Genomic DNA, 24,205 nt, shown 5'->3' with positions numbered 1-24,205 from the left:
ATACAATTCTAGAATGACTCAGCCCTCGTTTCTGCTCATCTGTAATTCTTGGGATGCTTATTTACAAGCAGGTGAGGGAAAACCTTTACTTCGGATGCACCGAGGGTAAGACCAACCAAATCGGGGGCGGGGGAAAAACAAAGGTGGAAAGGTTAAGGCAAACTCAACTTAACCCCAAATACCTGGAAACAATCTCGTTTGTTTTCCCAGTCTCGCGCACACACACACACTCATTCTCCGTCTCTGTGCAATAGCTTGTGATCTCTCGCCCATCCCTTACCAAGGGGATTCCTCCGCAAGGCCAAATTAATAATTTATTCCTCGGCTCCAGCAGTCACTTAGGCTCGCATTGATTTCCTTGTGCTGCATTTCCTTTCGTTCATCGGAGCCTACCCCGCCCCCCGCACCTCCCGCGCGATCCTTCGGATCTTGCCTCGCCGCAGCCAACGCTCAGGCAAGGAAGCGAGGAAGCTGCCAACAGCATGCCCGCCCGTGCCCCGGCTGCGCAAGGACAAGGCTGCCACCCAGGCTAGGAGGCCATTCCAGCGGGCGAGGCAGACCTCGGGGCCGAGAAGCGCGCAGGTTTTGCTCAGCACCACGATGCAGGAGGAGGGCAGGGCACTGGGGACCGACCTTGCGTGCCTTCCTCGCCTCCACCCTCGCTGCTGCTGTCCCGCCCGCTCCCTCCCGCGCTGCGACTCCGGAGCTCCCTGGGTGGGAGAGGTTCAGCGATCCGCTCATCCCTCCACCTCCAGGGCTGCGTTAACAGCTGTTCGTCACGCAGCAGCAGCGCGTTGCCTGAAACTGACCAGGGCTCCAGCGGCGAGTGACGGGGCTGCGGTCCCACGGCAGCGGCGCGCTGGGCTCCCAGGCTCAGCCGATCCCAACGTGCACCGCTCTGCCCAGCTTCTTGCACTCCTTTCGCCGGACTTGCTCCCCTCCTGCCGGCCTGGAGACACTTTCGCCCCTGGAGGCATCGCCTCCCCTCTCTGTCTCTCCCCCCGCCCGCTCCGCTCCCTTCCCCGTGCCTGACGGCGCGCACCGTCTCCGTAAAAGGCTGCCGCTGCTGCGCCCGCTCGCCACCAGGGTATTAGCAGCACCGACTTGATTGGGGGGGGGAAGGCTGTGCGGGAGCTGCTGCCTGTGCGCTCTCTGGCGCTGCTGCTGAGTGAACACTCCCCCGCCCCCCGCACGCACGCACGCACCCCGAAGACGGGGAAAGGGGGACCTCTCGGCAGCTTTGCGCGGGGGAAAGTGCACAGGAAGAGCGGCCAGGAAACAGCCCAGCCCTCCCCACCTGGGCACCGCCGCCGCCGCCGCGATCTCTACTTAAGGACGACGCTGGGGAGCAGCACGAGGTCACGGAAGTAACTCCGGCGCGCCGTTTGCTGCGGAGCGAGTTGCAAGCCAGCCAGCCAGCCGCGTGGCAAGCTAGTGGCGGCGGGCTGCAGTGCCACTGCCGGGCTGTTACCAAGGACGCCAGAGTTCTCAGGTCATCGGAGCCTTCTCGCTCCGGATCCGGGCAGGGGCCATTGCGAAGAGGAGGATGGAGCTGTGACTTCCCCAGCCTCGCTTGGCTCCGTTCTCGCTTCCTCCTCTTCCCACGAGCACGCCAGCCCCTCTAGCTGCCGAGATCAGCGCAGTTCGGATCCTCAGCCGAGGAACGACACCATGCCCGCGGTTGGGAGCCTCCTTCTGCGGGCTTTAATGGGGTCTCTCCTCCTCATCTGGACAGCTGTTAGCATCAACCTAGTGGATGCGGTCGGGTCGCAGCAGCAGCAGATCCCCTTGTCTGTGTAAGTGTCGCAGATTTTTTGGACCGATGCTGGCGAGGGATCTAGTGGTGGTGATTTTTGTTGCGGGGAGATAAAGCCCAGTTTCGTCTATAAATGCCTTCCTGCTCGGGAGGATCATCCGTTGCTAACTCCAGAGTCCTTTGGATTGGGGCGGTGTGGGGGGCAGGAGGAAAAACCGAGAGATAAGAACTAATGAGAAGCTTTCTCTGTACATGAACTTAAGTTCTGGCTGCTTCCCGGACACGCTCGAATCGCTCCTCGGTTGCAGTCCCGCTTAGAGAAGGTGATCTTGCAATTAAAAATAAAATAAAATAAATCTCTTGACAGCTCTGTCGACTCTGTCTAAACAAAATACTTAGCAACGACGGGCCGTCGCTGCTAAGCATTTTGTCTTGATAAAGTTTTATCTCCGGCAAGTTTGACAAGCAGAGGCCTCCCCTTCGTCTTGCTTAGTGACCTAGAGCTACCTGGGAGATTCACTCTGAATCTCCACCTTTGTTGCTACGGAGCTTTAAAAGGGGAGATTTTGGTGGGAAGTTCCGGTGTCAGGTGTGTGTGTGTGTGTTGTTTACTGCAGCATGCTGTTGCATTTCTCCCTGTTCTGTTTATTTCTTCCACAGTGTCAAACTCTGGGCCTCTGCTTTTGGAGGGGAGATCAGATCCATCGCGGCTAAATACTCAGGTTCTCAGCTTCTACAGAAGGTAAGGGTCCCTCCTTATGTATCACAGTGGATGAGAGGAAGCTAGTGCTGGGGCGGCTTTGGTACCCTCAACAATATTTCATCAGTGGGATTTGTCGTCTCTCCGCCCCCCCTCCCCAACAATACACTTTTAAAGGCATGCTTTCTTTTTACACACTGCAGACTAGAGTACTTCACTGTGAGCTGGTTATTTTTAGATTACTCTCCTCCTTTCTTAAACACAGCACACCCAGATGACTTTAGCTATGTATGGTGAAGCTATTTGGAAGGTGCCTGCTTTGGTTTTGCTTCCTCAGTGGAGATTATGTTGTTAGCACCAGGTTCAGGGTTTTGTGGCAGGGAGGGGGGAGGATTATGAAATGTAAAGTTCATTCAAGAGGTAGAAAATCTGGGTAAATTTTGTTTTGCTTTCTCCAGCTGTAGTTCATTGCACTGAGGGGGAAAAAAGCACACCTGATGGCTGGACTATTGTTTGTCATCTCTGCAGTTTTTACAATCCTATTATTCCCCCAATCATCTCAGGCCAGTGCTGGGATGTATTACATCATTACAGATAAGGGGAATGAATGTGGTTATCTTCTTGCTCAGCTGCACAGCTGGGTAATAAGCTTGAGAAGTAGTGCAAAAACTTGAGAAATTGGGCTAAGTCCTCATAATTCTGAAGAGTAATGAGAATGGAGAATGGCTTATTAGACCTTTTATCAAAGCCTGCATCTGGTCTCATTTAAACACGTACCCATAGACGAAAATTTCAGGTTGAGATGACCTGGGTTAAATATAGTGGATGATGAATTAAAAATAAATGAAAAATCCAGGGCACTGTAAGTTAAAAGGGCTTCAGGATTGCAGTTCCGCATGATTTAGAAATATGAGCTTCAGAAGCGAAATTCAAAGATTCAGGTGAAGTTTCCAGAAAAGGGCTTATAATGACTTGGCGTACCAAGTTAAACTTTAAAGAGACCAACTACTAAATGATTTGGGTCTAATCGCAATATGCTGTGTATTTTGTGTGGTAAGGGTTGATGTGCATTCTATATCAGTGAACTGAAGCGGCTTCATATGGATGAGAAATTGTGTGACAGGCATATATGTTGCATTGATGAGGTAACCAAACTTTTATGCTTCACTAATTGCAATTAGTATAGTAAACCTAAGGATTATTAAAGAAATCTAGCAACTGAATAGAAGGTACTGATGTTCTCTTCAGTATTGTTTAGCATTTACTAGAGATCCTTTAAAATATTTGAGGGTTTTTCGGGGATCAGCTGTCATGGGATAATACTCTGTATTTTTTCTGGCCCTGAATTAATACCAACTTCACAGTTAGAATGTTTCTGTACATGTTGTGAAAATACACCCTTCCAAAACTATATGACATGGTATTCAAAAAATAGGATAGTGTGGGCAGACTTCTAAATCACAGCATATTCCGTGAACATAGCATAGATATTCTGATCTTCTTGAAATGTACTCTTTAACTGTAGGTATTACCAAATATAAAGATAGTATTTTACAGTTTTATCCACTGAATACCCATTTTCCAAACATTTTATTGTGAAATAAAGATATTCAAGCTTCCCACTAGGTAGTCTTTTAATAATTCCTCTTCTATTCATGTCAGATCCTTTTGAAATTAAGAATATTATCTAAAGTAGTAAGATTTCTTCCTATTGGTTGCCATACTGCAGTGTCAATATTCAGAAGCTACTACAATGCTCATTTTACATTCTCTTCATTCTCTCTCATCTGCACTAGCTGCACTGTGTTTCTCATTCTGCAGCTTGACAATTATGTATTTAATTCCCATCTGGAGGGGATTTTGTTTTGTTTTGGTATTTTATAACTAAATGAAGCAGGAAATTCAAATGCTACTATGATGTGCATTTCAGGTTGTACTACTACTACTAATGTCTTTGTGCATCTTTATGCTCCTAGCATTTTGGTGGCTTTAGTTTTTAGAGATTCTTCATGTATTTTATTATTATTTTGATTTCAGCTTGATGCTTGTATTGTAAGGTCTGCATTTCTCTGTAACTGAAAAACCACAATAGCAGATTTAAATTACAAGTGTGGGTCTTTGTAATAGTTTGTATTTTTGACATTGCTGAGGTAAATGCATACCTAGTATTAAAAAAAAGGTATCAAAGTTAAGGATTTCAAATAATAAAAAATACCATTCATCACACCGGAACTGTAATAACCCCAACAGTTGTTGAGATGACATCACTGCAGCATCGCAAATGTGAAACTCTTTCCTAGTGTTTGGCTCTGAGGCATCTATTTGGATTATAATATTGTTGTGAGTTAACACCAAGTGCTACTTTGTCCTCTGCTGTGTCTCTGGGAACAAAGTAATACTAATGATGAGACTGGTAATGCTGAAATTATAAGATATGTTCACCCAGGTGCCATTGAAAGATAAAAAATGAGTAATGTAATATCCCTGGTCACACAATATGATTTTCAAGGAAATAAAGTGTTGCATACATGTACATATGCATTTTAATAATTGTGAGCTTGAAGTTTGTTTTTGTGTTCCTTTCATAAAAGAAAACACAAAAGTATGCTTTCTTGGAAACATACTTTAAATTTAGTCTGTTTTAAATCCCAGGTATCTTTTTAAAAATGTTTGGTTGCGCTGGATAATTTTCATTCCATTAGGAATGGAAGTGATATAGATTTCCCAAGGCAAAATTATAGGAAGCTATTACAATGGGTAGTGACTTGAGAGGTAGCCATTACTCTGCGGTGTTGTAGCCACCAAATATAGTAGAGCAGAAGCAATGCAGAGCACACCCACTAGGTCACCATATTTATCATTCTGTGCTAGAGCATCCTGTTTATAAATCCAAACCTATCTTTTTAATGATGTTTCATAAGTAACACTTTCCCCCTAATCATACTTGTTTGGAAGTAAGTCCCATTGATTTCAGAAGATTTTATTTCTCCATCAATGTACTTTAGATCAAAGCCTAAGCAGAATTATACTACAGATAGAAGATGCAATCTCCAAAGCACTCAGGATCAATGGCACAAACCCCATTCAGTTCAGTGGAGGCTGTGATGATCAGTCAGTTTGTGGAGAAGTATATACTAATTTGAACCACTCATATTGTTCTCAGTATGGCCTAAATATTTTTCTGTGCCCTCCCGCTTCCTTAAAACAAGGGCCATTTGATTGAGATATACTCTGTGTGTGTGTGTGTGTGTGTATCAGCTTCCCTCTTGATGAAATCAGCAGTGTTCATAATATTCTTCTTCAGTAGCACAATTCAAGTGGGTCTGCTTTTAAACAAATCAGAATATTCTTGATATAAAAATAATATTTTGTGTGTGACTTTATTTACCTTTTAGGAATATGACTGCTGTACCCGCTGCAGTAAATGGGAGAAAAATACAGCCATGATTTCTGTGATATGGCTAATTTTCCAGTTCGGATTGCAGTTGTCATGTAGATTTGGCACCATAAAAGAAATTGCCTACATGCGGCTGTAGAGGGATGCCTACTTTTCATCTAGTTAGCAAACACTGCTGGGTTCCCAGTTCCCAGATTTGGCTTGAAATTTGCCTGACTCTTCCATTTGTTATGAAGTTTAGAGAAACAGTTTGAATAATCATGATTTTAATTGTACTTTGGAGAGTTATTCTTTTTTTAAAAAACCCAAAACCAAAAACACTGGCGTACCTTAAAGAGTAGCATTTAAAAACAAAAACCCAACCCTGCCATTTACTTTAGTTACAATGGTGAGGTTCCCAGAAGACTATGCTCATTGTGATTGCTGTTGATTTGAATGATAATAACTCTCCATAACAATACTTCATTATAATAGGTGGTGTTCTTCCATGCTGGATTTAAGGGAGGACTTTTGAAGGCAGTAGAGGTTGTCATTTTCTTACTTTGTGCCAGGGCTGATCACCTAAATCTAGCTGTTTGCATTCTAAAGTTTTATAATAATAAAAATTAATAATAGCTGCTCTTATTTGGGATAGTAAGCCATAGTGCGGTTGCTTTGAACATAAGCAGATACAGGTTTTCTGAACCTTAAACATATTGAAAAAGGGATAGAAAGAAACTTCATATTTGCATATGCTACTTATTTATTTACGTAGACAGTCCATTTCCTTAAATGCCAGTTGTAGAGAGGGGTTTGTTATGTCTGTCTGTATGTCCCTAGTGTGATGATGGAACATTTATTTGACCAGAATTTAAAAATATGTTGTTTTAGTCTGTTAGTTTTCATTAGCTGTAGAATAGCTATAGATGCTATTTTGAATAAAATGCCTTGTCTTTAATAGAAGAGATATTCTGCCTCTTTCATATGATAGTGCCAATATTTCAGCAGCACCAATCTTTAATAATGTGCGTTAGAGACCTTTTCCCATGATCATGTATGAAGATATACATGTTTTTCTGTCCCTTGAGGCCTTTCTTGTGCAAGGGGTTAGCTTCAGCCTAGGTCTGCACTGCAGGTGTCTCTTTGGTGCAGGAGTTGGCTTGTATTGCTGACAATGCATTTGCTTTTGGTCATTTACTACTTCTAGGGCATTATAAGCACATCTGAGTCTTCACACATAGAGTTCTTCTGGAGCATTTGGACTGTCCCTGGAAATGTATGAGCAATTTGGTTTCTACCCTCCTGCTAGGTCTTCCCCACTTTAAAAACATTTTAAAAAGTGTGTGTGTGTGTGTGTGTGTGTGTGTGTGTGTGTGTGTATCTGGTGAAAACTGTGCACACTTATAGCTAATGATTATGTCTGCTTTCTCTGGTATTTCTCATAATGGAGAAATGTTGGGGAAAGAATTGTACAAAGTGTAATCAAGCTGAATTTTTTTTAAACAGTCTACCCATCCATTCAATCTCCCAGCTGAAATGGTCAAAGGTAATAATAATATTTAAATAATTGGGGTTCTATCTATATGCACTGAAGTTTTATTAAGTTGGTGAGGTGGGCTTCTCTTCATAGGTGCATTTTCTATGGTGTGAAAGGATTAGTAACATGTGCTAATATAGGTTGCCAATGAGATGGCATGGGTTTGTTACACTTTGCCCAGCAGAGAAGATAGATGCTTCAAATTGGCAGTGCCCTGTGTTGTGCTGTAGATGAATCTTTCCTGTTTTACTGCCTGCTATCTCAAATTATGTCTCTTACAGTCTGCAGCACAATAGTGCCATTCCCTCTTGTTCATGTATGTTATTCTGTACCCTCTTGTTCTGCTGGCTACAGAGCATTACAGTTTTGCCAAGGCTAGAGTCAGAAACAAGGGATGGGCCATATAGAAAGTATGTTGAACTTCAAGCGGCAGAGAGAATTGGTACCAAAATGGCACAAAAAAAGAGTCACAAGTCCCAAAACAGGAAGTGGTAGAAGAAAAGAGCAGCAGGCAAGAGTTCACATCTGGGTAATTCCAAAATGAAAAAAGAAAAATCCCATATTTAGCCACCCTTCTCCCTCAGATTTCACAGGATAATCCATCTGGTTACTCCTCAAAAAGAAGTAAATGAGCAGGTGGCATTATTTGAGGATGTGTGTTAGATTTGGTGGTGTGGTGCAAACTGGCAATCTTGGCTCCTGCCAGGGTCAGAAAAGTCAGATGCAGATGACTGAGGAGGGCAAAATCACTCTGATGATGCTTGCACAGGAAGGAAGGTAGGCTTTTCTTTGGCAAACAAATTCTTCTAAGCAGGGAGCTCAGGTTCTCAAGATGTGGTGTGAGAAATAGTTACGTTTTGATTCTGATTTCACCATTGGTTCTTTACATTTTCCTGATTTGAGATAGACTGATTAATAAAATAGTCATGCAAGACTGTACTGCGAAGTTTGTGTTTTGATTTTTGCTAGATAGAGTTAGATGCACCTAAATCTACTGAAATCAGTGGGTTAATCCATGCCTAGCTATGTATAGGATTTCAGCCTTGTTCTCTCAGTCCGGCTCTTTGATCATTTGTATTTTTGTTTGTTGCTTCATTATCCTTAGAAATATTTAACCCAACATCTTTAGGGGTCTTTGTGTGCTTCATGACTGAGGGAATGGAAATTGCGCATTGGTTCTTCTGTGTGTGTGTGTGTGTGTGTTTTTGTTTTATTAGAAGTAAACTTTGTATTTTTGTTGTATTTAATAGCAGATGTTGGTTCTGAATTGTTCTTTTCAGAATTCAAGGATTGAGGGTCGGTGTACAGTATTACAATAATTGGGTGCCTTGGATCAATTAATATTCAGCTAGTGCATCTGATTCATGTAGTACATCTATCTTTAGTTTCAAAACACATAATGGTGACTTAAATTCTTTAAAAGTAGATTTTATATTGATCTAGAAAAACTTAGCCCAATCATCTTGACATTAATTGCTTTGCTTTCCCCCTCTTCTATGCTTGCTCAGTTTTTTTAAAAAAGGAAACCATTGACTCCCCGCCCCCCGCAAGCTACTGCAGTTAATGTTGTCATTAATGGGGGATGGGGTCAGTAAGATTATGAGAGTTACTACAAATCAGGGGAAGGCATGAATGACATTCTTGTTGAACAGTAGCTTTATTTTTTATGACAGTTTTGGTTCAGAGTTTCAAGCATGTACCATTGCAGTGCTGAAGATGAAGTTAATAACGTCAGAAGGAAATATTGTTGTCACTAGAAAAATACAAGTATAAATAGCATTAATCACACTAATACTAATGCTTAAATCCGAATTATAAATAAAAGACTTTAAAATTTTGGGCTCAGCAAAATTATTGTAGGATTACTGTTTAGCTAACATTAAAATCATTAATGAATGACACAAAGATATGTGCAAGGATGCAAAGCCACTTCAATCCCAATGTTTACCTTTAAAAAGTTGTCTTTTTCCCTTCACGTACAGTTTAAGAGGCTAGCTCCTTTAAATCTTTGCATGGATTTAAGCTTCATAGGCCATGATACAAAGAGCCACTTTACTGTATTTACTTGAATCAAAGACTAGGTTTTCCCCACCTTTTTTGATATTGGGAATCAGGAGGTCATCTTAAATTCAGAGTCCTGTTCCTTTTGAGTAAATGCAGGTATAACCTGTATTTAACCTGCACTTTTTAAGGGGGTTGTCTTCAATTCAGGTAAATATGGGAGATGGCCTTGGGCCTGCTAAATGGATTGTTGTGCTCTCCGCTCCACCCCATGCCCACATTTGTATAGCAGACCCTTCTGCCATATCATGTGTTTGAAACATCTAGTTTCATAGCGTTTTGCCACACTGACTGGGGCAATGGTGTGTACTTGCACAGTGAAAACCAATTCCTTGTCTCTTATTGAGGGACAGTCTCAAACTTTGAAGCCCTGTTCAGCTGTTCATTTAACATGGAGACTGCATTTGGATATTTGGTTCCCAGTGTGGCTCTATAGTGTACTGGCAAACCTTGCCCCCATGTCGGTGGGCAGTGCTGTATTTAAGGGAGACATTCTCCCCATGACTGAGAACTCTGACTCTGAGAAAAGAAAGAAGGTGATGATGCAGCACCAAAATGTCAGGAGCAAGGGAGTACGGGGGAATTCCCAAGGGTGCTGAATGGATTAATACATGGTTTATTCAATATTGCCTGACACATCTCGATCAATGGATGGTCTTCTTCAGTGGCAAATGTATTTCTGTTATCTTGCTGGCAGCTATATCCTGCACCGGTAGATGATCTGTTGCCAGTTGGCTGGAAAGGCAGGCATGGAATCATGCACACTCAAAGCTGGAAAACTCCCTTAGAATGTTCAGATATGGGGATATGGCCTGTTCAGTCCCTGGTATTTTCAGGTAGGTTTGGGAAAGACTCCTGCTTGAATCTTTGGAGAGCTACTGCCAGTCAGTGTAGAAAATACTGAGGTAGATGGACCAATGGTCTGACTCTGTATAAGGCAGCTTCCTCTGTTCCTAAAGCGGGAGAGAGTGGGTGCCTTCAATCAGCTGGCTGATATGACCCACCTGCTCTTTGCTGTTACTAAAAGCCTGGTCTATGAGGAAATTCAAATGGATATAGAGAGGAGGCATTTTCAGGAATCTAGAAGGCCAAGTGGCACTACAAGAATCACTTCTTCCCATTTGAACGTGCCCTATAACTTTGTTGTCTCTCTAAGGCTCTTCTCTGTGTCCCTCAGCTGTCTAAAGTGCAGCAGGTGGGTACTGGAGGTCCAGCAGATCATAGATACTTCTCAGTTGTAGTGTCCTAGAGTTGGAACAGCTTCCTGAGATATCATTCCTGGTCCCTTCACTTGTTTTGCTTTCACTGGGGAGCAAAGACTCTTCTTTTTTGGAGGCATTTCTGCTATATTATTTTTAGAGAACATATTGTGGCTGTTTTATATTGACTGTCATCACTTGGGTTTTAATGCACTGTTGTGTTTATTTTTAAAATATCTGTGAGCTGCCTTGATTTAAGCTTTTTTTTAAAAGAAAGGCAGAATATATGTTAATAAATAATAAAATAATTTAAAAAACCCCTTTATTTGTTAGCTGCCCCATAACACATTTTTCTCTTGGCGGTTTACAACACAACATTAAAACATGAGATAAAAACACACACAACACATTAAACCATAGACCAAAGAAGGGGGAGAAATTTTGTTTTGCTTTCTCCAGCTGTAGTTCTGCCCTGGAAAAACTTGATGACTGGATTATTGTTTATCATCTCCGCAGTTCTTACAATTCTATTATTTCCCCAATCAAAATACAATACAAAACAATTTAAAAGAAATTTCTTTTAAAATCAGAGCAAAAATTAAAATCTAAAAGGCCTGAGTGCAGGGTGGATTTGATTTAAATCACGATTTAAATCATGATTTAAATCACTAGCAGGGTGGATAAAAATCAAAAAAATCCGATTTAAATAAAAAAAATCGGATTTTTTTGATTTAAATCGGATTTTTTTGATTTAAATTAGATTTTTTTTATTTTTATCCACCCTGCTAGTGATTTAAATCGTGATTTAAATCAGTTTGATTTAAATCAAATCCACCCTGCCTGAGTGAACAAAAAGGTCTTTACGTGCTATCTAAAAGATGCTTCAGGTGAACTTCACTGGGGAGGCTATTCTATAAACAGGGTGCAACCACCAAAAAGGCCCTCTCCCTAGTAGCCACCTGCCTCATCTCATTTGTCAGGGGCACCTGGAAGAGGGCTTCCGAAGAAAATCTTAAGGTCTGGGTTGGGACATATGGGGCAAGGCGCTCTCTCAGGTAACCTGGTCCCAAGCCATTTAGGGCTTTAAAGGTTAAAACCAGCACCTTGAATTGGGCTCAGAAAGGGACTGGGAGCAATTTTCTATTTAGAAAGATGGCAGATACATCTGTATCGTGTAAATGGATTGTCTTCATCCAAATCACACACTCCCTATGCTTTATCCTTTGGAACAACAACAACAATATCCATGCAAAACTATTGGAAAGGGCTGGATAAGTTCTTGCAGCTTCAGTATAGTCTGGAGCAGCCAACTAATTTTCAGATTCCAGTGGTATTCCCTGACCTCTCTCTGCTACAGTTCTTTGTGATTTCTTTTTGTGGATCTTAATGTCTGATAATCAACCCTGTATTCTATGTTTGCCTTAGTGTAAAAGTAATATATTTAGATATATTTTAAACTGAAAGAAAAATGTCATTTTAATCCATTTGCTGTTTACTCACCTAAGCATTGTCTCAGTCGGCTACCTTCACAGCATTTTGCATGCATGGGATGATCCCATTACTTTTATGATTAAATGTGAAGTGTTCTGCCTTTGATATGTGATGGAAATGTGAGATGCTTTCAATTTATTTCTGTGAATACTATGTATAAAGGCAGCCCCACACAGAATGTATTGCAGAAGGCAAGTCTGGAGATTCCCAGTATACAGTAGGTATCAATGTTTTCCCCCTGTACTGGAGCTCATCAGTATGGATTAAGTCACTGAGCATGCACGAGACAGGCTGGAAATAACCAAATGGTAGTTCCCCTCACTAGAGGGCGCCATCCCCAGTTCTGGTCCTGTCTGCTTGAGGCTCGCACGAATTTGGACCTTTTTTCTTCTCAGAAAGTCCCCCCACCCCACCTTTCTTGGATTTCTAGTGAGCAAGGGCAAGAAGGAACCTACCTTAGGCTTTTCTTTCTTTGATAAACTTCCAAAATAGTTTTTTATTTATTGATTTGGCTGATTGGCAATTTACTTTCATTTTCACTGTTTGTTTTTGGGCCGTACTGGGCATTTTTTCTCTGAAATGGAGATCGCCCATGTTAAGGAGCTTCTTGAAGGCTCTTTTTCAGAGGGCTCTATTGCCCTCTGATCAATTAGGAGAGCTGAGGCAACCTTTGCCATTGGCAGTAGCCGTTCCCCACTCGTGCCTATCCTTCTCGCATCACCCCGCAAGCCGGCAAAGAGGAGCAAGCATCTTGAGGGGAACAGAGGCAAATTTAAATAGCCCCCAAAGCCAGCAACAAGCAGGGCACCGGAGGAGCCTGTGGGCTTGGAGGAACAGGTAGCTCTGGATGCTGCTGCACAGTCCGCTAAGGCTAGGGAGCCTTCAGGTAACATCACTTCCCTCTTGGGACTGATCCCCCCTCCCTTTCCCTCTGATGTGGCCTCAAGGCTAAAGGATTTTTTTTTCACCAGGGAGTGCCTGCCTCTTGTGACCCAATCTCAACAACAGGTGCTCCCAGCTCCCTCGCAGCCTACCCGCCCTCTCCCTGAGGCCCCTGGCTGCCCTAGCCAGCCTTCATGGCCTAACAGGTGTTTATCATCATCATCATCATCATCACCTCACAGTAGCCCTAGGAGGGAGGCTATTCCCCTGTTACAGCTTGGGCTTTTTCCCCGCTGGGGCATAGGCACAAGAAGCAGTTTCCTATGTCTTCATCTCCATCAGACTCTGAACAAAGGCCTAGCAAATACCCCAGAGCTCCCAGGGTACCTTCTCAACTTACCCCACCAGCGGGCCCATTATTGCCGCCTAGTGGGCCTCTTCCTAGTCACCTGGCCCAACCCCCTTCTACCCCTCCCGTTCCTGTAGCTCAACCTGCATCAGAATCAGACCCTGAGTCTCACATGCCATTGCATAAGGACTCTGATAGAGAAGAAGGGGAGCTTTCAGAGGAAGAACCTACACCTGTGGGACCCATTTCTGTGCGCCATTTTATATCTTCTGATTTTGATGTCCAAAGCTAAGCGGGCAATTAATGACATATCTCCGGCAGATGTGGCGCTTCCATCAGAATTAGATCAGAATGTATTTCCTTCTTCTGCTCTCTCAATCTCTGTTCCTTTTCCATCTTTGTTTAAACAGGTTATACTAGCAGAATGGCAAAACCCAGCATCCTGCAGGCCCATTAGATCCTATCCTAGGAAACACTATACCTTATCTCCTGAGGTAACCTCCCTGTTGACCACACCTAGGGTGGATCAGGCTACTGTCCAGATGGTATCTGGGACTTTGAGAGTCAGGAACAGCTGAAGTCCACAGAAGATAAAAAATGCGATCTTCTGCTAAAAAGGGCACATGAAGCCTCATCCACGGTGATCAGGGCAGCCACAGCTAACTGCATTTTCACCAGGGTTTCCATCTTATGGGCTAAGCAGCTGGCGCCCTTGGTGCCTCCAGGCAATTCCAAATTAAGACAGGGAATTAATAAGATGGCCAAGGCTGCGGCCTTCATGGCTGATTCCGGCCTTGATTGTGTCTAGCAGGACTTGAGAACATAGATCACTGTGGATTAAGGGGTGGCAAGGGATTCCAAATCTAAAATTGTGCTAACAGCCTCCACTTACTCAGGTTCTGACCTTTTTGGCCCTTCTTTAGACCGGGTCCTGGTGGAAACCAAGGATAAGAAGAAGGCTATGCCTACCACCAGGGAAGATTACTGCAGGGGTTTTTGTAACCCTGGTAGCTCTTTTTATCCCCAAAGACAATTTTACAACCCACCTGCCTTTCGCACAGGAGACGTCAGACAAATCAACTTCAGAGACACTGGTAGGTACCAGTGGCAACCAAGAGGCAGGGGTTTCTCCAGGCTCCAGGGCAATAGGAACCCCAGTGCTGCTGCCCCCTATAATAAACAACAATGAGGCGATTCCCACGATCAGTGGGAACTGCCAGATGGGGTTAGGCTTAGCCTGCTCTACCCACAGACGAGTGCCCACAGAGCCCTTGATGGCCGGATTGGCCACCCACATGACTGCCGGCTCCATCACAGAGCCGGTGGGGGCTACGGGGATTGGGGCCCACATGGCCCCCCCAAGGTTCCAGCAATGCGTGAGCTCGCAGGAAATGCTGGAGAGACCTCTGAGCCTGGAGGCTGCTTTTTATACTCCTGGTCGGGGGGTCTACTCATAAGTTGCCACACTGCAACAACACCTGATCTGGAAGCCTGGGCTTAGGGGAACCTTAGCGGGTTACCCGCTTTGGTGAGACCGGGCTCGGCTGCGAGCCTGGTGGTGCTCATGCACGGGTGAAATCAGGCTAGTCTCCCTTAGCCCAATTATGACCAATTGTGAGAATCACCTCAATAATTATCTTCACCTAGGGGGGCGGCTTCAGCATTTTGCCCTCACGTGGTTGTCCACAACTCAGGATCAGTGGGTTCTAGACACGGTCTCAAAAGGCTATTCCCTGGATCTACCTCACACTCCTCGTGACTTTTTCTTTGTCACTCCCCGTTCCGGATGGATAGAAAAACATTGTCTGATGACTGAGAAGATCCAACATCTTCTTTGAATATGGGTAATCGAACCTGTTCCTTGGATGCTAAGATGTTCAGGTGTTTACTTGCTGCTTTTCCTAGTGCCCAAGAAGGACGGGTCCTGGAGGCCAGTCCTGAATCTCAGATGCCTCAACAGGTCTATAAAGAAGAGGAAATTCAGATGGAGTCCTTATGGTCTATCAAGCAGGCAGTCCTTCCCAACGGCTTCCTCACATCAGTCGATCTTTCAGAGGTTTACCTCCATGTCTCTATTTTTCCGGAGCGCAGGAAGTTCCTCAGCTTCTTCTACAACAGCTATTCAGCCTAGCCTTGGCCCCACGGGTGTTCATGAAGATTTGGGTGGCCCTCACAGCACACCTCTGCCTCCAGGGGGTGCATCTATCCATATCTAGATGACCTTCTTATCAAGGCTTTGTCCTTTCCAGTGTCTCAAGAGCATGTGCAGCTCACCCTACCATGTCTCCAGGACCATGGCTTCGTGGTGAATCTGGACAAGGGTCATCTAAGTCCCGCACAGTCGCTTCAACACTTGGGGTGGTCTTCCACACCGTTCCAGTGATGGTGACACTCCCCATGGAAAGAAGGATCAAGATCACGTCAGCCATCTCTCCACTTCTCTGGGCCAAGTCAGCAGACCTAATGCTGTTAGCCCACATTCTGGGGCTAATAGTTGCCACCATGGAATGTACCCCCTGGGCCAGATGGCATTCGCAGACTCTTTAATGGCTTCTCCTTCCATATCAGGAAGCCATTATGGCAGTGACCCATATGCCAGTACCCCTCTTGAATTGGGTCAAGAAGTCCTTCATTTGGTGGTTCTACAGGCATTGGAGTGCCGTCTTCTGTTCTTGGAACCACAGAGAATCCTTATCACCACTGATGCTAGCCTCACGGGCTGGGGAACAGTCTGTCAGGATCATCTAGCTCAAGGCCTATGGCCAGAGTCAGAAAGGAGGTGGAACATCAACCGTCTGGAGCTCAGGGCAGCCAGGCTAGCCCATCTACATTTTCAGAACATGATTCAGAACGAACATGTCCTCCTCAGGATGGACAATACCATCACCAAGGCTCACATCAGTCACCAGGGGGGCACCTGATCCAAGGGCCTGATGAAGGAATCCGATCTCCTCTTTGCTTGGGCTGAAAGACATTTTCTCTCCTTAACAGCAGAACACTTAAGCGGAGTAGACAACCAACAGGTGGATTGGCTGAGTCGCCAGACAGTCGATCCCTCGGAGTAGAAATTACACCCTAAGGTGTTTCATTAGATATCAAATCATCTGGGCACTCCTCTAATAGACCTCTTCATGTCTCCTCTCAATACCCAGGTTCATCTCAAGGTTCCCGTCCCAACGGGTGGAAGCCACAGTGCCGTAGTATCACCATGGCCACCGGGGTTGCTGTACGCATTTCCCCCGATACCTATTCTGCCCAAAGTAGTCAGGAAGCTGTGTTTAGAGAGAGTGGAGATGATCCTCATTGCCCCCCACTGGCTGAGGCGGGCATGGCTCATGGACCTGGTCAATAGGGATGAGCCCGGACCGATCCGGAGGCCATTTTGAAGGCCTCCGAACAGGTCCAGACATGAGGGTGGTCCGGTGGTCTGGCACTTGTGTGTGGGGCTCTTTAAGGGTGGGGGAGGGTGTACTTACCCCCCCCCACTGCATTTCCCCCGCTGGCACGTTCGTTTAGTAAAGCTTTTGGGGCGGCAGGATACCTCCCTGCCGCCCCTTCCCCCAGTCGTCGGCAAAAGGCTTCACAAAGACTTTTGCATGTGTGCACGTCGCACGCACGTCACGTCTCTGCGACACGCGCGCACATGACACGGAGACGTGACGTGCGTGCACGACGTGTGCACGCTCAAAAGGCTTTGTGAAGCCTTTTGCCGACGACTGGGGGAAGGGGCAGCAGGGAGGTATCCTGCCACCCCAAAAGCTTTACTAAATGAACGCACCGGCGGGGGAAATGTGGTGTGTGGGGGGGTAATTACACCCCCCCGCCCTTAAAGAGCCCCCCACACAAGTGCCAGACTGCCAGACCGCGGTTCCGTGCACATCCCTAGTGGTCAACATGTCTCTCATCCCTCCTTGGCGTCTACCTCTTCTCTGGGATCTGATGTTGCAAGGCCCCATCCTCCATCCGGACCCCGGGTGGTTGCAACTTTGCGCCTGGAAATGGAGCGCTGCAAACTAGGCAGCGAGGGATATTTTCATCAGGTACTGGACACCATTTTAGCATCTCGCCGCTCTGCTACTCACCGTATCTATCAAGCTGCCTGGGCAGCATTCTCCATATGGGCCCATAGGAAAAGCATTGACCCCATTGCTGTGGGGCCCCCTGAAATTCTGGCATTTCTCCAGTCAGGTCCGGATATTTGTAGGGTGGTGACATGGATCTCAGCCACATCCTTTATCCGTCACTATAAGATTCCTTCCTTTGCTTCTTCTCAGGTGGCCTTTGGCCGTAGGGTTCTACTGCAGGTGGTCTAAAACATCCTCTCCCACCCTGACCTTTGGGGATACTGCTTGGGCATGTCCCATACTGATGAGCTCCAGTACAGGGGGAAAAGGAACATTGGTCGTACCTGTGAAGGGTTCATTTCCCCTGTAACTGGAGCTCATCAGCCCCCCCTGGATGTTTTTTGACTTGGGGTAGCTTATCTATCGTATTGTAAATAGTGGGAAGGGCTAGGTCACTTTTGGGAGGTGGCAGTTGTCCAGGGTTATAGTGCTGTCTATACTCCCCCCCCACTCTCTTTTCGTCTTGCCTGCCTTTTGTGCTCTTTGGTTACAGGAGTTGGTTTTTGACACTCCTTGTTGTTGGAGTTGGTTTTTTCTAGCAAAATCTCAACATGCTTCACCACTCTTTGCTTCAGTCCCTGGAACTGGGGATGGTGTCCTCTAGTGAAAGGAACTACTGTTTGGTTATTTCCGGCCTGTCTCGAACATGCTCACTGACTTAATCCATACTGATGAGCTCCAGTTACAAGGGAAAAAAAACCCTTTACAGGTAAGACCAATGTTCCTCCAAAAATGGCTGTAGCTGGTGTATCAGCCTAAATTGACAAAAAACACCTCTGGCTGCTGCCTCTACCTGAGAAATGAGAGAGAGGCCTGGGTCACGAAGTGCTCCCAGACTATGTACCTATTCCTTCTTGGGTGGCGTAACCCCTTCCAGAACAGGCAGCTCTAATCCATCTCCAAAGTTACGACTTCCCGCCTTGTCTCACAACAAGTACTCCATATTTATTTATTTATTTTTACATTTCTATACCGCCTTTCGTTAAAAGAAAACCCCAAGGCAGTTTGGATTCAGCCTCAATTTGTTCTCCTTCATCCAGCCCATTACTGCATGCAGGCAGTTTGGGAATTTATGCCATTCCCTAAAGAAGCTGACATGGAGAAATAGATTTGGGTGTCATCAGTGTACTGGTAATATCTTGCACCAAATCTCCTGATGATCTCCCCCAGAAGTTTTATGTAGATGTTGAGAAGCATAGGAACTCATGGAACAGCATACAAAAGCTGCCAATTAGTAGTAGTAGTAGTCTCCAAGTGACATCAGCTCAAATCTCCTGAAAGGTAGGACCAGAACGACAGCAAAACAGTACCTCCCACTCCCAGTTCCTGCAGACGATCCAGAAGGATGCCATGGTTGGTATCAAAAGTCAACGAGAGATCAAAAATACCAACAGTCACACTCCATTCAGTACTCAGTTGGAGCTCATTCATCAGGTCAGCTATGGCATAGTTGGCCCCATAGCCTGCCTGAAAGCTTATTTGAAATGTATCCAGATAATGGGTCTGTTTCCTCCAAGATTGCCAGTAGCTGGTAGACCATTAATCACCTTGCTCAACCATGGAAGGTCAGAAACGAGCCTATAATTGCTTAAATTTGAGAGACCTAATGCAGGCTTCTTCAGAAGTGCTCTTATGATTGCCCTCTTAAGGTGTGAGGACATCCTGCTCTCCTCAGATAAGAACAAAAAGGAAAGGGGGAAACACACATCTTTTTAAAACAAGCAACTGCTTATCAAAATTCCAAAGGTGTATCTACACCACACAGTTAAACTTGGTCTAATAGTAATTTCCCATTTGAACTGTTTCTTAGTATCTTTGTGGAAGACTATAAGCTGTTGGCAGGCAGCTAAGCATTTATGTGTACATAATGGCATTTCACACTTCTAAAATGGCTTCAGCACAGTCCAGAAGGCATAGAAATATTAGCAGCAAACGTGGGTTCATTTTGCCACAGCTTTGCAATCCTCTAATGTCTAGAAGTTTCCTAATTTTCAAATTAATCTTTCCCATTTGTTGTGCTAGGATAGTGAGTTTATGTTTATATATCTCCTTTCATTAAAACAATCCCAAGGCGGTTTACATAGTTGTTTTTTAGAACACCAAAAGTTTATTTTTGTTAAGATATACACATTTCTCTCTTTTAGTAAATGGACAAAACCATCAGTGATGTGTGGGGCTTGATTTGCTAAATCTTTCAACTTTTTAACATTTTCATATGCTATTTTGTGCTTATTGACAGGTAGTAAGCTTTGTGCAGTTACTTGGGATAAATGCTTCACAGTGCTCTCTCATCTCAGCCAGTTCCATCCCTTCTCCTTCATAATCAGATTCTTTTTTCTTTTTAATAATGGCTGCCATGACAGGCAGAGCTCTGTGGAGGTAAGAGAGCACCGAATCTGCTGCCAGACTTCAAAGGCAGCCCCCAAAGTGTAGTGGGGGGCTGCTGTGGAGAGATGTAAAAAGTGCTTCCAGCAGTAACACAATGTTGCTTCCACTGTTTCCAATAGGAAGAGTGCTGTGCTGCTGCCTGGATGTGGCTTTCAGTCATTGCAGCAGTCCCATCACTACACTGTCAGGGCTGTCATTTGAGGTAGGGCAGTAGTTGCAGTTGTTGTTCCCTTTCCTTGACGGAGCACTTCCTGCCTTGTCAGCCAATAATTTTGAAACCAGTCTGGCAAGAGTACATGCATTCCTCAGACACCTCACTGATGTCAGGAAAAGTGTGAAGAGACTGTTTCCCATAAAGATGTTTCAAGGTCCTTGAACCTGTGTATGGGTGCGTGGGCATATTTGTCCATACTGAGTGTTCTAAAAAATGAGGAAATGACTAAAACCCAGCTCAAAATCCTGAAATATGGAAAAAGCTCTCTAGGTGCATACATATCCCCAGATTTGAGGATGTCATTACCATGACATGTGATGAGAATGCTGATGATAGTAATTGGTCACACATTCTTGAATGGTTATACAATGGTCTACAGCAAAATGGTCCACATAAAAAAGTGCTTCTGATTATTGAGGGCACGTGTGGAGCTTCCATAACTCTTTTGGTTTGAACACTTTGGTCCCAGTCAACATTTTACTGACTTGTACTACTTTCTCCTGGCTGCTGCATAGTGTGTTGCTGCTGTCTCTTGGCAGTTTGTCTTGGGTTTTGTCTACGGAGCCCCAGCTCCTGGAAGGGACTTTGTAGCACATGGAAAAATGCATGCAGCACAAATTTCCACTCACACCTTGTTAGGAAGAGGGTCATTGAATTGTAGTTATCACTTAGCAATTTTTATTTTATCATATTTTTATAACGCCTGATATGTACATCTCTAGGTGGTGTACAAAATTTAACACAATATAAAACAGTAAAAACAGATTAAAATTCCACAAGACACAACAAAAACACTCATAAAACAGGCTATTAAAATAAATTATTAAAATTAATTCCAGTTAAATGCCCGAGAAAACAGCTGTGTCTTGAAGGTCTTCCTGAAAACAGAGGAAGAAGTGCTCTTATTTCCACAGGGAGCATATTCCAGAGCCCCGAGGCAGTCACAGAGAAAGCCCAGTCCCAAGTCTCCACCAAATGAGCTGGTGACAACCATAACTGGACTCCTCCAGAAGATAGTAATAGGTGGCAGGGTTCATGACAAGGAAGGTGCTCTCTTAAATACCCTGGGCCCAAGCCATTAAGGGCTTTTCCTTAGTTTAAGAGGCATTTTTTCTGAGGTGTCTTTGTATCTTGCCAGCTACCACGAAAAGCCTGATTTCAGAAGGCAGTATTGATTTTGCACTGAGTTCAAACAAAGTGTGTGCTAGCAAATCTACTTTTAATGACAATATATGTTTTAAAATATTTGCTTTTAAACTAGCACACTCAGTGCAGCCAAACAAATTACTGAGTGGGGGGATACTCACCAAATATTTAGTGTTCTGATGTTGTTTGGTGTCCTTTACACCAAGCTGTCTTTGGCAGCTACTTTGGTGCCTTTTTTCTTCACTGTTGTGGCATTATTTGCCCATACTGATGCTTAATACAATTGACTAGGGCAATCCACATGATTCTGTTTAAGGAGCATCTATGAAGTCGTTACATCAAATGTAGAGCAGAGGCAGAGCCACCATTGCACGGAGGGGTTGAAAGAACCTGCCTCCCCCAGAAGCCACCCCTGCTGCCAGATCCCTTTCTTCATGTCTTTGGGCTGGGCATGGCGGGGTGGGGGCACCTCCACACTGCGGTTACTAGCGGGAGCATATCCGGCCAGGAGCAGATGCCCTGCAGCTTCCTAAGCCCTGCACTGCTCCAGCCTTCCCAGCTGAAGTTGGACGGCGCTGGCAAATAAGCAAACGAGGGAGGTCAGTGCTCCAGCTTAGCAAGTTGCTCTGACTCTGAGCAACTCTGTTGGAGAAGAGGAACAGGCTGACTTTTCAGGCCAAAGTTGAGGGCGGCGAATGTGGAAGCACGGGGCAAGTAGAGAGAGTGAGGAGGTGAGTGAGGGAGCCGGTGGAAGGGCGAGGGAGGGGCCAAGAGCTGGGACAGGCCGAAAACCGGATGCCACCAAAAAACCCCACACAAAAAGAGGGGGGTCCATCTTCAGTTCTTGAACACGGCCCCTTCAGGGCTTGCTATGCCCCTGATGTAGAGGTCATTCACACAATCAAAAACTGAAACTATTCTCACGTGCAGTGGAAACTGGGCCAAGGGAGTGCATTCTGGTTTTCAGTGTGTGTGAGAACCGCTGGAGCTGTTCAGCTCCCAGTGGCAGCACTGCAGCAAACCTTCTTGGGTAGCCCACTGCTTAACCCAGGTTTGGGGCATGAGAGCTCCCCAAAAGCAGGTTAGAAGGTCGTGTGTCACTGTGGTGCAGCTCGCTGCCTCAGCGACTCATGAGTAGCTCCCAATGGGGAGGCTACAAGTCTCCCAGCATTGAGAGGTTCTCCAGAATGCCCCATGCACTCGCGCAGATCATTCTGGGCCTTCCGGAGCCTGGGAGGCCCCTGAACCCCGCCACTCTAGCTGGCTTTGTGACAGAGCCAGTAATTGTTTGGGCAGCACATTTGCAGGGAGAGCGGGCATGCTCTCGTCGCAAAACCGCTTTAGGCTCTTCACACTGCTCATGTGGACAGTCTTACTATGTTCTACCTGAGTTTGGGAGCTGTGTGCACTCCCAGTTTTTGGTAGTTTGGAAGCAAGGTAGGAGGAAAAGCTACCCACACCACCAAAAACTGGAAGCAGATACAGCTCCCAAACCCAGATGGAACACCATTTTTGCTTGTGTGAATGATCTCCTTGTAGTGTCATGATGTCATCTACAAAAACACATGGGTTGCCACAGCAAATAGGATACAGTGGCAGTGTTGGCAAATAATGCCAAGGACAGTGAAGGCAACCAACAGGGGCAAAGAAGATAAAAACATTGCAAGAACAAACATTTATTCACAATGGCTGAGAAAAAGAGGTGCTTTTCAGTATTTCTGAAAATGTATACAAAATGAAGGCTCAGTTTAGGTTTGGCCCTAGTTCAAACTGGTGGATACATCACTTTGAACTACACACAGTTTCAGCCATATACACTAAAGCTTTTAAAAATCTCTCTCTCTCTCTCATTTTTTAATCTTCAGTGTTGAAAGTGATTTCATTTGCAATGGTATGCATGTTTCCATAAGGATGATCCGTTACTGTGAAGAAGTAACTATTTTCATTTCTATTTTTAGCAATTCCTCTATATTATCTGTGCTTAACTTCAAAATGCCCTGGAAGACTTAAGATCCACAAATTGTTTATCTCTTGGCCCTCCTGTTCTTAAAGATTTACATATATTGTCCCTTTAGAAAGGGATGTAAAGCTACCGTATGTCTATTCCTGTTGCAATAGCACCACAATTACTATTTCCCCTGTCATGCTCTTGACCTCAGGAAGTACAGGATGCCAGACAGTTACTAAGTCCCTCCACTACACTCCAGCACATATTATTTTTACTAATCTAGTGAGCTTGTTTGAGCATATGATTCTCAAAAGGTTTGTGTGTATCCATCCCGCTAACGTGGTGGCTTAAGGCATTCTGCACCACATTGCTATAGCACTCTGAGTTGAGCTCAGAGGTGAGTATGCTTATCCATCCATCTAAAACCTCCTAGTCAGAGGATTCCCCCACCCCCAAATACATTTACAAGAAGTATCCTTTGGGCTGAAAAGCTTACAAATAGGACTGGTAAGCTCTTTTGCCTATGATAAACCTCATAGAAGCATTTCACTTAATGGGTCTATGGAAATATCAGCTTCACAGACTGACTTATAAGTATTTTGAAGCAGTGGCTTGTGTATCTTCTCATCACAGCTCTATTTAGAATGCCTAAATAGATTCGTTTCTTATTAATGATTATAAGAGTTTCTTGATGTTGAATTCAAATATGCTGATTAGAATCTAAATTGGAAAGCACAACCAGTAACTCCACGGGATGGTACTACAAACTAAATCTGACTGAGTCTTGTCTTTTCCCCGGCTTTTTCCAATCATATTTTTAAAAAATCATTTTCTGGATTTGAAAATAAACTAACAAAGTATCACAGGATAAGAAAATTGAACATCCAGTTTTCTGCCCAGAAGAAACATGCATAATTGTGCAAATCTGAAATTCATTTGAGACTACAAATGTGGTCCCGTGGGTTCAGGATGTGTGGACTCCACACTCCCCAAGAAATTTCATCAGTCTGAGCTAAATGTTTTTTTGTTAGATT

General features: G+C 44.6%; 1 protein-coding gene across 4 annotated transcripts in view; it reads left to right on the top strand.

Moving 5' to 3' along the window:
* Positions 1–334: 334 nt before the first annotated feature.
* CACNA2D3 (calcium voltage-gated channel auxiliary subunit alpha2delta 3) overlaps positions 335–24,205 on the top strand; it is an 878,040-nt gene continuing 854,169 nt past the window's right edge. For 3 of the 4 annotated variants that reach the window (XM_053293293.1, XM_053293291.1, XM_053293290.1), the window contains exons 1-2: positions 433–1,796; positions 2,417–2,498. In XM_053293293.1, the coding sequence (XP_053149268.1) occupies positions 1,672–1,796; positions 2,417–2,498 (207 nt within the window). In that variant the 5' untranslated portion in view covers positions 433–1,671. Of the gene's footprint in view, positions 1,797–2,416; positions 2,499–24,205 lie in introns of all 4 variants that reach the window. The other variant, XM_053293295.1, reaches the window with a different exon arrangement.

The sequence above is a fragment of the Hemicordylus capensis genome, chromosome 2 (assembly GCF_027244095.1).
Source record: "Hemicordylus capensis ecotype Gifberg chromosome 2, rHemCap1.1.pri, whole genome shotgun sequence".
In the NCBI taxonomy this organism is placed as follows: domain Eukaryota; kingdom Metazoa; phylum Chordata; class Lepidosauria; order Squamata; family Cordylidae; genus Hemicordylus; species Hemicordylus capensis.
The sequence above is the reverse complement of the archived record's forward strand: the minus strand, read 5'-3'. Positions and strand labels throughout refer to the sequence as shown.